This window comes from Monomorium pharaonis, chromosome 11 (assembly GCF_013373865.1).
Source record: "Monomorium pharaonis isolate MP-MQ-018 chromosome 11, ASM1337386v2, whole genome shotgun sequence".
NCBI classification, from domain to species: domain Eukaryota; kingdom Metazoa; phylum Arthropoda; class Insecta; order Hymenoptera; family Formicidae; genus Monomorium; species Monomorium pharaonis.
In genome coordinates, this window is record NC_050477.1 from 7,110,689 (window position 1) to 7,128,224 (window position 17,536).

Genomic DNA, 17,536 nt, shown 5'->3' on the forward strand with positions numbered 1-17,536 from the left:
CAAGGAGTATAACTAAAAAGAACTATGTAAAAGAAATATAATAAAAAATTCTTTTTAGTAAGCCAAATACTAAAAAAAATTACTTTAATGTAATTTCTCTTGGGTAGACTATTTATAAAGTTAAACGATCAGCACAAGAAGAATTCTAATGTGCACGTGGCGAAATATTACATTTTTACATTGTGCATATGTAAAGAAGCCTATGTACAAGATGTCTGGGCTGTTCGGTGTCCTCCCTGAAACCATTCGAATGCAAAAGCCTTCGTAAAGCCCGTGATGCATTGTCGGCCGATAGACGTTACTCCGCAGAGCCTGGCGAGAGGAAACGGCTTTACGATTCTCGGCGGGGAAACGAGCCCCCGCCGATATCCCTCGCGTCTCGAGACACTCGGATCGATTTGTGTGCGTGTACGCGCGCCTTATGTGAGATTTCGCGCTGTACGATGGGACGAGCTTTTGGTCAAAAGTCATTTCTCGAAAACGATGTTGCATGGCTGAACATTCGCCCGACGGAACTCGCTCGACGGATCCGGGCTCGCGTGATCGCGCGGATTTTACCCGTCCGTTGTTGTACTCCCGTGGGCTCTGTTATTACGAAGCGATGGAATAAAACCGACGGAAAAAAATTATATATAATTATTTTCTCAAGTAGCAATATCCGTTAGTATCTTAGCAATCTGTGACTTGCTATTAATATTGGCGATGATTTAGAAACGTGAGTTTAGCTTACCTCAAGTATTTTTTGTACGGTTGGGTTTAAAGATATAGTTGAAAAAAGCATTTATCGAGAGATCACAGATCGAGAGGCGAGGCGTTTGTAACGATGCCGCGGCCTTCCAGCGTGATCTAAGTTGCTCTGTCCGAGTAACCGGTGCCGTTTCGCAATCTACTCCTTGCATCAAAGATCGCGCCGACCGTTCGTTTGACTTTTCATTGTGCGCCGCGTAAGATCATATTGCAGTGCCTCGATCATTGCTCCGATCATTTCTCAGATTTATTATTGCGAAATACGTATGTCGAGTGGTTTGGTTAATTAGATGCAACATTTCGCTTATTACTTATCGCCGGATTTCGGCGATATCCCTCGCATAAAGGAAGCAATCGCTGCAAGGAAAGTATAATGTGTCCGGCAATAAAATATCATAATTGAGTTAGATTAAAACGTCGACATCGCACATAATTTCCTTACGTAATTTCCTTACTTGGCGAAGTATATAATAAAAACCGGCGTTCGCGCAAGATTTCTCGAAAAGGTGAATAAATAGCCGCAATAAGCTTTAAATCTTGCCACATTGTTGCGAGAAGGTAGTTTCATAATCCAGAGCCAAGATCGTGATCTTGCTGCACACACCGGTGCTTATTCGACTTTCCATTTTGTCCGGTGCACATATACATATACATACAGTAATCGGCATTATCGGGCCGATTACTCGTCGCCGATTTAAAAGCGCCGCGATTATGCATGCGCCCAGATATTTATGATCGCGCGCGCGGCTTTACGGGATTTTTTGATCGTCATTAATCATGCGAAAGAACCAACGACAAAAAGAACGGCGAAGAAAAATATATCGAGTCGTAAATCTTGCCGACACGTTCATACGGGTAGGACATTGGACAATTAAAGAAAACAGAACCGAAGTATAAGTTGAATAATCGATTATATTTGGTAAAACATTTACAAGATAATAAGATTTTTTTTTCATTTAACATATGTTACATTTACAGGCAAGGCATCCTCAAGAACCGTACCAACTCTACAATAATCGTAGTAATGTGTAATGTTACTTATAAGAAAGTATGTACCATCAAATTATCGTTATCATTAATATTAATATTAATATTCTTTTACGGTATATTACTACTCTTAATATTTCTTTAGGAACAAATACATATTTTTTTTTCTTTAATCAATATACATCGATTCGCGACTATATATGAACAGTAGATCTGCACTTCCGCGTAGGCGAATTAAGGTACACGACGGATACTTTTTTTTTTTTATCGAACGTAGGAAAAGAAAGAAGAACAGAGTAGTGTCGCATGTTTCTTCGGTCCATAAATTTCTCCTCTGTCTCGTCTCCTTCGTCTTTCCCTTTTCCTTTTACTCCGTGTTTCCGGATGTACGATAGATTCAGGTTTTTCGGATCAGTCGAGTTGCGAAAAGAGCAACAATTATCGATGACAGGATCAATTCTTATTTGAATTCGATTCTCACTTGGTCGAAAATAATATTTACAACGAATTCTTCTTGAATATCACGAATTCGCAAATCCTAGATTCATCGAGGTATATTATCGTCATCATATTATCAATTAGCAGAACGCGCAGTGAACATTATTGGTCATCGGATTCGAGGGGGAGGGAGAAACATGTGGTACGCAAAACGGAGCTCGGCCCTCACAATGTGTGTGGCTCCCAAACATCTGAGGTGAATTATGTATAGATGTACGATGCTAGTAGTAAGATATGAACTTGTCAATAACTGGCTAATATCCATAAAGAAGTGTGATGCCTGCTCGAAACCAAGGGGACAGCGCGAAAGAGGGAGGATGGCTGAGCTGTGATTATCTGTATATGTCATGTGCATGACAGAAGCATGATCGTGACGACGATTGACAATAACACGGTAGAACAACGGTATCGCTATAGCACTATTGCACTGTGTTGATTAAAGAGACGGAGTCCGTTTATACTATACGGGCGAGAAATTGTATTTGCGGGGAGGGCGGCGACGTGTGTACCATCTTTGCAAGTATTTGAAGTTTTAAATGATTGATAAGAATTAGTTTCCAATTGACGAAACGCTTTATTCGATCCTCTCTCACTAAAGTGCCGCGAACATTTTTGTGATTTTGATCGCGCGCGACGATCGGGCGCATTTGCTCGCAAACGGAAAAGGAAAATGGAAGTACGACTATTGTCGGTCAATGAAAGTCGTGATTCCCATAAAATCTTCGATGAGCGCATGTTCAATGATCGCGCGCACACATACACACATGCACACATTTCTTTCTCTTTCTCCCTCGCACACACACACACATACATACATACTTGTACACACACTTTCTTTCTTTCTTTCTTCCATTTTACTTCTTTAATAAAATTCTTTCTCTAGGTTTTTCTTGTTCATTTCCTTTTCTTTGTTCTACTTTTCTGTTTGCTTTTCTTTCACTGGAATGTTCTGCGCTTAGAGTTCGACGGTGACAGCAATCAGCAATCGTTCGCATAAAGATATTTTGCATTTACATATACATTTATATATACTCTTCTTTGTGTACCTAATTACTTAAGCAACTTAATTTCTACAATATTTATATGCGCTCCGTTTATAATTGTATACATATAAACTATATACAAAACAACGAAGTAGACTTAACGAGCGGAAACTTTCCGTGGAAAATGACGTTGTAGAACAGAATAAACTATTCGTACTACCTCGCGTACTATCTTCTCGCGATTCTTCGATTCGCAATCAGTATCAGTGACGGTAATAACGAAGGTGTAGTGATAATGATAGTGATAAAATTAATAATAAATGTATCATAACGATAATAAATGTCAGTATTAATGGTATTAAAAAGAATAATAGATAAACTCATAATATATGCGAGACGTGTATAGGTATCACGTGATTCACATATAGCAGCCTTTATATCTATCTTTGTTCGATTAGTCGATGAGAAAAATGATTACACGCTTTTGTGAAAGAAGTGTCAGTTAAAAAGAATAACGGAAAGAAGAAGAAGAACGCGATCCTTAAGTAGTACTGTACGTACATTACCCATAATAATTAGTGTTCTTTGGTAACACGGTGATGCGTCCGGAGACCACGAATACGGTTGCAACGTATTGTCCGATCGTGACAAGATGGTCCCGAAATTATACTCTCGATCACTACGCTCCTCCGCTTCCAAAACGACTATAGCCTAACTATATTACGACGACGTTGTACAGTTATCGTTAATTGATTAGCTAATTAATCTCCACTGACGAGGCCTCAGACGCGTCGCCAATAAAAAAATTCATCTTGTCTTACGACCTACATATTATGTACACGTGTATCAAATGCGCGGGCGCATTTTCTTTCTATATACACGTATGACCGTCGTAAAATCTAGATCCTAGTGAGCCACCATTTGCTCCAAAAGTGGCCAGAAATGAATAATTTTGATAAAATCCTTTAGAATTCGAATTTTTATCACATTAATTTCCGAATCGCTTCTTCATGCGTGTCTATACTTGCCACTCTCGAAGTAAATGACGCGATTCCGCGATGAATTAAGCGTGCTTCCTCACGCACGAGAATAACTATTCTCATCATATATCATTTACGTCATATGTACATAACGACAACAAACAGATTAGCGAAGTTACCGTCTCGTGTAAGAACGCGATAGCTTTTTTGTCGGCTGTCATCGAAACGGTTGAATATACAGTAGATTTATGGAGCTCTCAAACGGTTTTTCAAAGCTTATCTGAAGTATCAGAGTAGGAAAAAATGCAAGCGCGTCTTCCGACCGTAAAGAAGAGGTTGCGGAACTTTTTCATCCTCGTTAGAAAATAGCGCACGCTTCCGAATGACTTTCATCGTCAACCGCAAGCTTCTTCCATTTTCAACTTTCTTTCTTACACTAGCGCACACATCTTAGCTTGTCGCATCATCCTTTAAGCTTATCGATAATTAAGTAAATATTTTCTATGTACACCCTGTTCGAATAGTTTCCTTAATCCTAAAATTAAAAATATTCTAGAAATCGCGACGACGCGCATAATGAAATTTACAATTATTCATTATATATGTATATGGAACTCTTTTGTTTTTTTTTTTTTTGCGTCAAAACCAAACAATGTCTGACGATGAATCCGTATAACAATCGGACTTTTTAATATGAATTTTTCGTCGCGATTATATAGCCTCTCGACTTACGTCGAAAATAATCTACGTTAAAGTAACTTTAATTAAATTTTTCCAATTAAATTTCTCAAATTATTTTCTCAAACTATGTTTCGTCAATTAAAAATTTTGTCATCTAAATCTGTAATCTTGCACTCTTGTTTTGCTGTCGGATCGAATGCAATTCAGTTCGCCCAAGAGGACCGTTTTTCAGCAAAAGATAAGTTCGTGTTCGAGCCACGGCAGAGTTGCCGACAGAGTAGCGGTGTAAACAGCCTTGAAAGAAGGAGGTCCATGCTGACTCCGACGTTACTCCCGGGTGCTCATACAGGCGCTGCATCAACTCGCGTCGCTTTCTCGTCGATCGTTGTGACTACGAGCCAAGCTGTCGAACGCTGGCCAAGTAAACGTAACTCTATGGTTGATGGAGCAACAGTTGCTCCAGCTCGTCGGCAGATCTGAGCAGAAAGGCGGCTGATTCTCGGTATCCGCCTATCAGCTGCTTCACCGCGGTCAATTCCATCGAGTTCAGTTTGTGACTTAACAGAGCAGGCTTTGGTGGGTTCTTCATGCTAAGATCCGTCGGTCCTGCAAAGATAACCGTGAATTCAAAATTAAATTGCCACAATTTCTCGAAGCATTCTAATAAGTTTTCATTAAAGCAAGCATATTATGAAATTTATAATGTTATGAATTAAAGCTTTCATGCAAGCTACGTTAAAAAAATATATATATATAAAAAATCGAAACATTACTCTCGCAAAAAAATAGGGTACTACTTTTTTTCAAATTAATCTATATAATTAAATTGCCAATTTGACACGAATAAAATATTTGAACGTAGATATAAAAAATAATAAAACTACTATTTTTGTACACGATTATCGATAGTTATCGGTTCGATAAGTGTTATTGTGCATTTTTTCCTACATTAAAGGGTGCGTTCAGGGAGATGCTATTAGCGTTATCAGCATCAATCTATCTTCATTGTTCATTAAAAGTAGAACAAGAATAGGTTGATACTGATAGGCGTCTTCCCGAACACATCCAAAATATATGTGCAACGACACTTATCGAACCGGAAGAAGCTTCCGGAATAGTATCCCTGCACTGAAGAAGGTCCGCTTAATTTATTTTACTTATATCAAAACTCCAGTTCTATTTTTTTCAATAGAGTTTTTACAAAGTAAAATAAATTAAGTGGGTCTTATTCAACTCAGGATCTTATTCCAAAAATAATAAACAAAGCTTCAATATTAAGGTACCTTCATCGTGATGCAAATTATTGAAATAGCTTGATAAGAAATAAAACAAATAACACCAATAATCAGTATTACTTTGTATACCGTTGCTTAGTAGACTCGACGTAAAACTTTGAGTAGGATATAGCCCGGCCGAGAGGGTCGGCGGTACCGTTGTGGGCCCAGCACGCTGGAACGCTTGGCTGAAGTTGGGTCTGTACATCGTCGGTGCACCGCCACTGGCGACACCATTCACCGTCGAACTGACTATCGTCGATTGGCTGTAGAAAAAGAGACGCAATGAGAATGAGATGAGCGCCGGCGATAAAGGTCGCGATTAGCGCTTTACGTTCCGTTAAGGACGCACAACTCGTTCGACGAGAGAGGCGTCCGGTGAATTTTTGTGCCATGACCTGTGACCGAAGGCGAAGCCTTATCTAAAACTCGATAGCGGGGATTTTAGCGCCGATAGTAATAATCGGTTACGGTAATTCAGGCAGAAAGTGAGTTAATCGTAATCACGTCAGGCGACATAATGGTTGATTTCTTTCTGCAAAATAAGCAGCTAATAATAAAAAGATGCCGGCGGAAGAGAGCTTCGATCTAGAGAAAAGTTTATATTTTGACACTTTGATTTGACACTGCCCAAACAGATTCATTTTCATATCATTTTGACATTATCATGACATTATCTTGTTGTCTCACTTGGGTGAGTGGGCGGCTAATTGAGAAATGGATAAAAGTGCTCTACTACGTCGCGAGTTCGACGAGAAAAAAAAAACGCGGATTTCATCGCCTTCGTTTGTAACTAGTTCATCATACTGACCTCATGAGACTCTTGTTGTCTGTTGTGAGCAGCTTTGACGCGGATGCGATCGACAGCGGCGTGGTTGAAATGGTGTTGTTCGGTAAGTTCGCCAAACTGGTCAACGGTGCCAGGGACGTTAACGATGCTGGTGGGGTGTCCTCCCTCTTTCCACACGAATGTGATTTAACCGGTGTGCTCGAGAAGTGCTCCAAACTTGATCGAACGTCCGTTTGCTGCAATCGACGTTATTACGAAGTAAGTAAATTGTTATATCAAACATATATTTTTTTCGGGAAGTAGAAAAATCTTATAGATAGTTCTGAGTATCGATATTTAGTAACTGTATTAGACTGATAAAAATGTTGATATCTAATTGGAACTGTGTTTTAAGACTGACGAAAGCGTTAGCACGCAGTTTACACGAGAGAGAAATATTTACAGAAAAATAGTATCCAGCGTCAAGATTCGCTGCAGAATAGGCAATCTTATTTTCAAAACATTTATCGGCGGAATAATTAATTTGTTATTAAATAAATATTTTGTCTTTCCTAATTTTTCATTTACGCTTATATGTGTATACATGTTACTAAATATACATACACTAAAAAGTAATTTTTTTGTGAAAGATGTACATTTTGTTTTAAAAATTGAGACTTCTGAAACTCCAGTTTCGGCTTTCGATAATCGTAACGTAATTAATCGAACGTTTATAATTAGAAGATTCTCTCCGTAACGACAGAATCTTTTGTTTTATTAGAAATGATTAATTTTTATAAGTATTTTAAATTTAATCCTAATTAATATTGATGACGATTAAATTTAGTATGATTGTGAGCTAATGTGATGCTAGCTCACAATATTCTTTGGATACATTTAAATCCGTTTAATTTCAATTAAGCGCCTATATTAATATTCTTTTCTATAAAATCGCACATTTCTAAACAATATAAGGTTTAAAACCTCTTAATAAACAATTGTAACTACGATGTTACTTCAATTACGTGAAGATAGTAAAAAGCGACGATAAACTAACACCGCGGCGGGACCGCCATAATTGTATACCTGTTGAATTTGATCGTGATCGCGCACCAGCTTGTGAACTACCGGTAAATTCTTTTTCCTCATGGCTGACACGATCGGGAGAGTGGTAAACCAATCTCTCGTAAGCACGTGACTAATCAGCAAACAACACTCTCGATCACCTTACGAATTATCGATCATCGGCCGCGAGGATCGTCCCAACGCGAGTTAATCGAGCTTCTATTATATCGTTTATCCACGATCTCGTTATCAACGCGATCCCGATCATCGAACACGATCGTATTCACCGCTATGAGCAACCGAGCGGAACAAAGCGCGCCGGGAGTTTCTTCACTTCGATTTCCTCTTCTGCTTCTTCTCTCGCTCTTCTTCCACTTTTGCGTCCGCCCGCCCCACCCAGTCGACGTATCGATACGATAACAATAACGTCCGCGTTTACTCGAGCGAGGTTCAGAGAAGCGAGGATGTCGTTCCCGGTCGGCGAGGGAAACGAAAGAGGGGGATGGGAGGCGAAACAAGGAGGATGAAGAAAAAGCGGGTTGACACGAGGGAGGAATGTCAGGAACGAAAAGAGAGAACGCGTCCGGGACGAAACGACGAGGCGTGAGTAAGCTCACGGGAGAAAATTAATTCGTGGAAAGAGAGGAAGAGGAGGAGGAGGAGGGAGGGAAGAGCAGGCATAAGAAAAAAAGAGGAGGAGGACCACGGTACGAGAAGTGGTGATGTGCGTTTCCACCACAGAAACGGATGACTTGCCCGACGAAGGAGCAGATCGAGTGAGACGCGTACAGAGGGTTGGCGAAGAGTAATAGTAGTAGTAGTAGTAGTAGTAGTATAAAGAAGAGGTGGAGTAGGAGGAGGAAGAGGAGGAAGAGGAGGAGAATGCGAACAAGAGCCGAGAGATCGTGAGGAGCGCGGGAAGAGGCCCGGGCACGACGAGAGCACGGAGGAATGAAATCTTCGAGCGGCGTAGAACGGATGTAGGGAGGTGTTTTTATGAAAGGCCAGCAGTGTGCGTTGACGTCAATTATATAGGTGGCCACGAAGAGTAGATAGCCGCTTCGTCCGATGCGCACGAACCTCGACATACGTATATGAGAGAAAGAGAGAGAGAGAGAGAGAGAGAGAGAGAGAGAGAGAGAGAGAGAGAGAGGTCTCCTCCTTAATGGGTTAGGTTTAGGTCGCCGGAGAGGTTATCGGGTCTCTCTCTCTCTCTTTCTCTCTCTCTCTCTCTCGGTTTCTACGTCTCCTTCTCGGGCAGGGATTTTCAAAGTAGATAAGTCGGGAGAGGGAGGGAGGGGGGAGGAAGGGAGCCAGCGACGGGGGACCGTGAGCGTTTCAGTTTCTCGTTTGCGTGCGAGACATGGTGAGGTAGAGAGAGGGAGTGATGGAGAGCGGCGGCGTGTTCGTCAACTGCGAAATCCGTGAAGGAACCAACTGGGAGAGGAGAGGAGATGTGGGTGGGGTGACGGGGAGAAGAAGGATTAGGTGCGCCAAGTAGTGCGGAATTGGACGACTCCGGCTACCTACACGTCTCGCGTGCGCGCGCGCGAAATACCGAGGCGATCGGTTTACCGTTTACTCGCTTTTTCGCACTATCTTTATTAAGGTCAACGAACCAACCCGGCGAATTGCGAACTATAGGTGACGAACATTGGAGTTGATCGCGGGCGAAAACGTTGTCGGTCGATCGTTTCCGTATCGTAGAACGAATCGTCAAATCCTCCGAGATTAGATGCCCGAGATTAGACGCGTGACGTCAACGACAGCGGACGATTTGTCTCTTCGCAAGATTAACGCCGATTGCTTTTCTCGAGTGCAGGGGCCGATGAATTTTCAAGAATCAATCCGACTCTCCTCTCGCCGAGCGGATCTCCCGGCGGTGATTTTTCGGCGCGAAACTCCCCCTCCGGATACGAAACCGTCCGCTTCGCGTAGCTGACGTAACGTACCGTGAAATTTACGGATACGCGAGACTAATCGCGCCGACGTCGGCGCGTTCTCCTCGGTGCGCGAAAGCGCGCGTCAGTCGCGACGCATAAAAGTCCACTCTTTTTTTTTTTTTTTTACTTCTTCTCTTCCGTCCCACGCCACTCTTTTAACACGCTGCCCACACCACTTCCAAGAATATTTTCAGCGCTTCCGTCTCGCACGCGCGCGAGACGTTTTCACGAGGTCGAAGGCTACTTGTGCCATCGCCGGCCCTCCGCCGTGGCGCGCGGATCTGTGTGCGTGAGTTGCATCAGAGTGGGAGAGGTGCGCGACCCGCGGGTTATCACTCGCTTCTTCTCTCGCGGTACCTATATCACAATCCTAGCTCTCCGTTTCACGTACATATCTTTCTGTACCGTTGGCGTTGCGCGCAGGAGCTCGTCGAATTTTCACGCAAGATATAATGCACGAGGCTACGACGTTCGCTCGCAATCGAAAAAGCTCGTACGCTCTCTTTCCGCGTTCTCATTTTGTTTTTTATCTTTAAAGATTGCCTTTCCGTTTCCTGCGTCATTTGTCGTCCTATTCTAGTTTCTGTATTCATTTATATATAATGTATTTTCATGTTGTTTATTTTTTATATTCGTATATAAAAATTTCCAACTGTTAGAATAATGAATAATACATTAACAGTTACTCGAATAGTACTAATAATGAATTTTTTGACAAATAAATATTTCTTTCAAACAAGTAATATTTTTTATAATGTAGAGAATGTTATTTGTTTGAAATAAATATTTTTTTTTTCATGAACTATGTTATTAGTACTATTCAAATAACTATTTATTTGAATCAAGTATCCTTTTCTGTCAGTATATATATTACACAAATAGTCAAAAGAATAAAGTTGAAGTGTTTATTTCAACAGAAATGAAAACGTGAAGAAATAAAATTCAAATAAGTGGAATGCGATAATTAGATATAAACGTAGTCCCTTTCACTGCGATGAGGATCTATCAAAATGCCAGCGAGTCTGTACGTTATTTGTACATGCGTTTGCCGCATGATATACATCACCGCCACATGTTTGTGTATAAAACTGACTAGGAATAATGAGGATGACACTTTTTTGCGAATTAGAATTAGAATTTCACTAATTCGTTTTTATTACTTACAACTTTTTGTAAAAATGCTCAAAAAATGTGTTTTATTTTGACTTCAGTACCGTAGCAAGTTGATCTATTTTTTATTATAATTCTACTCTCGCGCATTCATATTTATTGCCGTGAGTTATCGCTTTGCATATTTCAGATCGTGATTCATAAGCGCATCGCGCAAACATCCGCGATGTTGTCGTCTAAAAATCGCCTGATTAATGAATCCGGTCGTCGGCGAGAGCGCTCGAAGGTTGCGCACGTGTAGCATCTAATGCTTGGTCACGCATGCGATATTTAGAAAAATATCCGTGAGGACACGTGTAATGATGCTGTGTATTCGTTGGGTACAGGAATAAAGTGATTTGAATCGATGGACGATACATTTCGGTGTCCCATATCGTGTCGTGTCGTCCGTTCGCGTGCCAGGGACGTGCGAGCGAGTTGCAACACGTAATTACTAGCCAAGCTAACGATGTCGAAATGTCTATTTGCCGCAGCAACTTTGTCGCTCGCGATAAGTGTGTCCTTCCTCCCCCTTCGCATGTGATTATTACTCACCGTTGCGGCCGGAAGAGTTGGCATAGGCTGCGACACCGGCTCCAGACCGATTCTCATGCGTTTCGCGTTCTCGCTCTCGTTTTCGCAGGCCGTTGCCAGAATCTGCTCGGCCTGCACGGAGGTCAAGTGTGCCGGCGTGGGTCTGGCCTAAAAAGAAATACGTACGTCACATCCGCGATCGTTCGTCGCATGCCGAAATTGACTCACGCCGCGAGAATGTCCGAGCTTTCACGAACAAAGTTTCGGCTCGGATAACTCGGGACCCGCGACTTTAATTGACGAAATAGCAGATCCGAGAATATCGAAAAACTCAAATATCACTCTAAAAATTTGCGTAATTTTGAGCTTGAAAATGTGTCAAAACTTGAAAAAAACTTGGAGGCTAATTGGCTCACGATAAAGGAAAAACTTACGGCGTCCCAAGGGCCTTCCCTGCCACGTTTGTTTCTCCGACAGCTCTTCAAGTACGTTCGGATCCTCTTCCTGGCCCTTTCAGCAAACTCGGGAAACTGTCTTGTGCAACTATCGATAATCGCCTGTATCTTCTCCTTCGGCTGCTTCGAGATCGGCACGATGCGGTCCAGGTTTTCGTCGACGAACAGCCTCACGAACATCTGCCACGACACGATGCAACGGCCACGTTAGTGGAGTGAATTAAGCCGGGAGTTGGTGCGCGAGTCTCGCTAACCGCTCAAGGAATTAAGAATTTAGTAGCGGTGGGGTGCAACACCGGGACTCTATTAAACTAATTGTAATTAATTAAGGAGCTAGCGCAACAGCGACAGCCGCCGCGAAACTACGAACCACTTGGCTTTTACGCGCGGGAAAACGGGCAAAAAGAAAAGAGATATATGAGAAACGGGAAATGAGGGGAGGGGAAAAAAACGCAGAGAGAAACGGCGTGCCCTCCGAGTCGGCTCTTTGACGCAACCGTTCATAAAACTTTACGATAATTGGAGTTTTTTTTTGGAAAGGTTCAATATTAAGGCTTAACTTCCCGGCCCGCGCTGCCGTTTTCTTTTCCCCCTTGCATGGCCCTTTCTCCGTCCGAGGCGTGAACGACGCTTTTCTTGCAAACGACAGTTACACAAAGCGACCAGTTAGACCGCAATTGCGCAGCTCGTAATTCGATTACCATTCCGAGGGGAATCTTAATACGTCGAGTTCATATCGGGGGTAATGAGGATGATAATTATCACTAATTACCGTTTAATTATTTTTTTAATTTTCAATTCAAAATATTTCCAAGTATACTCCTGAAGTTTGAAGGAATAAATTTTATCGGTAGACCATGTATAGGGTAATAATTGAATCGTGCATGCTTACGTTGAACGCCTTGAGACGTTCGGGATCGTGGTGTCGTGGATCCAGTCCCTCGTCCGCGTCTATATCATCGTCGTCCTCATCTTCCTTGTTGCCGCTACTGCTAGTCTCATCGTGGGCGCTTCCCGTCCCCTCCCCGGGCGGACTGGACTCCCGATCGCGATCCGACCGCGAGGGCGTTGCCGCCGATGCTGGTGGCGGCGTTTTCTTAAAACCCATGGCGTAAGATGCCCATATGGAAGCCATGTCCTCGCCACCGACGCCCGCCACGGCACTTAGATTCGGAACAATTCCCGCTGGCATGTCCACCAATTCCGAGGAACCGTTTCGGGAATCTGCGAAAACGAGCGTTTTTTAATGATTTAGCGCGCATACTCCCCAAGGAGTTTGAGGCCTAAATTTTGTAATTTTTTATCTATTAGACACGTACGTTGTACGTATAATTAACATTTTAATAACGATAATAATAATAATTAATTATTATTATTTAAATGTCATTTATTGAAATGGACGTTATTAGTATTATTAGCATCAATAATGATCGTAATATGAACAATGGCATTTTTAATAATTACTACTAATTAATAACGCAAATTTGGTGATAGAAACACTTTGCATTCGCCATCGGTAATTATCTGGTAAAAGGGGAACCTTCCATCGGGAGCGCGAGGAAAATAATAACATTCTCGTTGAATGCCCGCCGTGCTGCGATGATTAGATCGCCGCCTCGCGCTGTTTCGATTTATGAATAGAGAACGTTGCAGTTGGAACAAAAGAAGGGAATACTTTCTTCCCTTCCCACGGCGTGGCCAGGCGAGGAAGCTGGTCATGTGCGGCCGGCTAGATACGTGACTAGTAGCGAGCGAAAGAGAGAGAGAGCGAGAGAGAGAGAGATGCAGAGGGGAGGGCACGTGGGTGGTATTTATCCCGTGAATATAATAACGATAAACGCGGTGCACGTTTGGCTTGCGTGACGACATTGATTAAGGATGATCGACCAACGGAGGGTAGCATTTCCTAAACGACTCCCTAGCTTTAGAACCGCGTGCGAGTTATTGCCGATTAACTGTTGAATTTTGGTACGAAAACTCGGTTATGAATTCGATAATAACACATGATCGTCGCTCACGAAAGGTTGCTGAATTTTTGGGGGAAGATTTTTCAGTCTCACAGTATTACAGATTGCATATCTGACAAATAACGATTATGTAATAAAGTCAGTGAGAGATTTGGTGAACATATAATTATAAAGTGTTGAAGTATGGCCAGAACCGGATAGTATAAATTAATTGACTTCACGCCATCTTCGTTAAGTAATTTTGTCTGGCGACTATATTTCACTTTTTGGATCGTAGCCTCGTAGTTATACTTATAAGTACAGTAGCATCGGTGTATATATCTCGGTAACATTAAAGAGTGACTAATAAGTTTGCTACCTTGAATTCGAATTTTTTCCAATCAATTGTACAATATTCCGTTACTCTCCAACTCTCACTTAGATCACAATTCACTCAGAATTAATTTCGCTGTGTTAAAATTCTCTTGCGAAGGCCTTAGAAAATAAAATTGACGTCCAAGTTTTTCGTATTAACAAATCTCCGGCAGGCAAAATTGCATTGGACCCTCTCTGTAGAGGGCAGAATAAAGCTTTAGCGTGTCAATTGTGCCGACGACAGTAAGATTGGATCGTCATTTGGCCGGCTGTTGTACAGACCGTGTTTCTTCTCTGCAATAATAACGGCGACCCGTTTTCAAAACCCGTAATAAGCCCCGATAGCGTGTGCAAGGTGTTAAAAGGCGGTGCGGTCTTCTACCGTCACGATCCCAGGAGAGAACGTACGGTAAAGGTGCTTTCACGAGGAGGATGTCGACGGGGACAGGTACGAGTCGTGGCCGCCGAGAGACTCTACGTACGAAGAAGTGTATGGATTGTCGGTAGGGAGTGCCGCAGGGGGATCGTAAAGAGGCTAGCGAGCCTCGCGGATCTCTTCCACTTGGGGCTCTCCTTGGTTCCGATTAAAAAAAGAAGAGACAGGTTTGCGGCTGCCGTTTTGTACAATCGCACGTCAACGACTGGAACATTCATACAAAAAAACCCCACTATCCCGGGTGCACGTTAATTTTCTACACGCCACTCGTATTATTCTTCTCGTAAAGATGTAAAATCCGATATGTATATTTCGATTCTTAAATTTAACGTGAAGTGCGTATAGAAAATTAATTTCGATTGTGCTTTAATTGATAGAATAATATTTTCTAAAGATCTTTTGTAATAACCAGAGTGTCATTTTTATTGTTTATTACTGGCAGCATCTATTTAAAAAAAAAAAAAAAAATGGACACTTAGAAACAATAATGTGAAATGAAAATGCCCCAGGGCGAATGATGAGATGGTGCTACGAAATGTATTTGTTTCTGAACGATGCGGCTAATCTCGACCGGGTGCGCACGTTCTTAAATCTACTTCCCTCGCTGTGCGCGCAAAGTAATCTACATTCTGGAATCGAATTCTTACGAGCGTAGTTTCCAAGACGCCACTCCGCCGTCGAGGCGAGCGCGTTGCAAGGCAACGTCCTGGAACATTTGCATCGTCGAGGGGCAACTTTCCGCCAGACGGCTTCAACTTCCCCCGCGCGAAGGCGCAAAAGTCTATCTGGGTGCAGCTATCTCGGATGCTCGAACGGGCGATCCTGATTCCGCCGAGCTGCTTCAACGATCGCAACGCATCTTTCTAGGAGGATTCCGGTAGAACCAGTAACTGAACGCGCGAGCGGGCGACCTAGGAAACTGGACCCTCGTCCAGGAGGCGTGCTGGCGGAGGCATCACGCGTTTCTTTCCTCTTTTCTTTGCCTCTCTCCCTCTCTCCTTCCCCGTCTTTCTCTTACTCTCGCGGTCCCACCGGCCCTGGAGGTTGCTGCACTTCGATTCTCACACGCACACGCATGCGCTACATACGGGCGTATGTACGGGCGACTGCGGAAAAAAATCCGACTCGCGTACATAACGTGTACGTGTACGTGCGCGTATGCGTGTGTACGTGCGCAACGCCGCTCTCTAGGAGGGTACGGCATCGCACGCAGCGAGAGAGGGTTCCTGGCCTGCGGCGAGCGTATCGCCGGAGAGGAGTAGTCGGAGAAGGTAGGGAACGCACATAAGCGAAGCTGGACGCACGGCTAGACTGCCCGCACGGGCTTAGAAAGCCGGTTACCAATTCCAATCCCACACCATCCAGCACCGTTCCTGAGCTCGCCTCTTGGCCGCTGGCCTGAACCTGAAATGAGTCGACGGCGGCGGCAGCGGCGGCGACGGCGCCCCACCCGGCACTTCGTCCTCCTCCTGGTTCATTCCCTCGACCTCGCGTTCCCGCAAAGGGAAACTAATACCTCGGCCCCTACGACCACACTTCCTCTTTTTCTAGGCAACTCGCTGTACGTGTGTCTTGAGCGAGCCTAGCGCGCTACAAAATCCGCAGACAAGCCACGTACGCCCACGGTACTTCGCTACGGGCTAGGTATGAAACTGTCTACCGCTCGGGATGGTAACGTGCAATCGCGAGGATGGACGAAGACGTATTATCTTGTCCCTCATAAATGTCACTGACCATACTAGAATGTTGCACGTGATGGCATGTGCGTGTTCGTGTCGACGTGAAAGAGAATTCGGAAGTTCACAGTTTATGCTTTTAGACGATTTTATGATTGATAATTAAATGATGGTTACTCTGCAATATCATTATTTATTTATTTAATCACGTTCTTTTATATTTAATTTTCATCATAATCCAATAATATCTTGTTTTTTTTTTTTAATTTTTATTTAAGATTATTTGTTTAATCGCAAAAATTGGCCTTATAATTTTCTAAAATCTTTTAGCTGGATTGTTTCGAGTTTCTATTGAATTTCTCAATCTTGAATTTATTCGTTTATTTTATTTATTCGTTTATTTTTCAGTATAAGAACATAATAATGATTAGAATAATAAATACACAGATTTTATGGCTGGGTAGATCTTAAATGTAATCAATGATTTAATGACATCAACTTGAATGATTATTATTACTATCGAAAAGACGATTTTTAAAGATAAATGTTTAAGACAGATATGATGTATGAATTCTAATGTACGATTCAGATCCGGAAGCAGTCGTACTTAAGACATTGTGATTTTGTGATATATCGCAAACATAATCGCCGTGTATGCGCCTGCTGGGGAAAGTTGTGTCTGTTGTAAATTATTAATATTACACCGACTCTACCGCGGAGTGCATTAAGAGATGAGAAACTAAGATGTTCTCGCGGTCGTCGTCGTGTTTCTTTTTTTTATCAAGATATCCAAGTAGATAAAGTAAATTTACTGGGTAATCGATTTACAGTACGAGCCAAAGATTTTTCGAATATTTAGTAGTTTTGCAACTTTGAAAAAAGAAACGATTTTCTATAACGATATTAAAAATCTTGTGTGTGTTAACATAAATATTAAGAAAAAAGATATAATTTATATAATATGATATATAAAAATACATTTGGTAAATGTGTTACTGAACATTAAAGAATTAGGGTCGGTTGTTCCAACTTCTTGGT

At 42.3% G+C, this 17,536-nt stretch overlaps 1 protein-coding gene across 4 annotated transcripts in view; it reads right to left on the minus strand.

The window, feature by feature from the left end:
• Positions 1-1,641: 1,641 nt before the first annotated feature.
• LOC105839275 (nucleolar protein 4-like) overlaps positions 1,642-17,536 on the minus strand; it is a 66,155-nt gene continuing 50,260 nt past the window's right edge. For 2 of the 4 annotated variants that reach the window (XM_036294053.1, XM_012685459.3), the window contains 6 exons: positions 12,958-13,289; positions 12,045-12,245; positions 11,632-11,778; positions 6,962-7,176; positions 6,232-6,416; positions 1,642-5,482 (listed from right to left, as the gene is read on the minus strand). In XM_036294053.1, the coding sequence (XP_036149946.1) occupies positions 5,310-5,482; positions 6,232-6,416; positions 6,962-7,176; positions 11,632-11,778; positions 12,045-12,245; positions 12,958-13,289 (1,253 nt within the window). In that variant the 3' untranslated portion in view covers positions 1,642-5,309. The remainder of the gene's footprint in view (positions 5,483-6,231; positions 6,417-6,961; positions 7,177-11,631; positions 11,779-12,044; positions 12,246-12,957; positions 13,290-17,536) is intronic. The other 2 variants (XM_036294054.1, XM_012685460.3) reach the window with 1 other exon arrangement.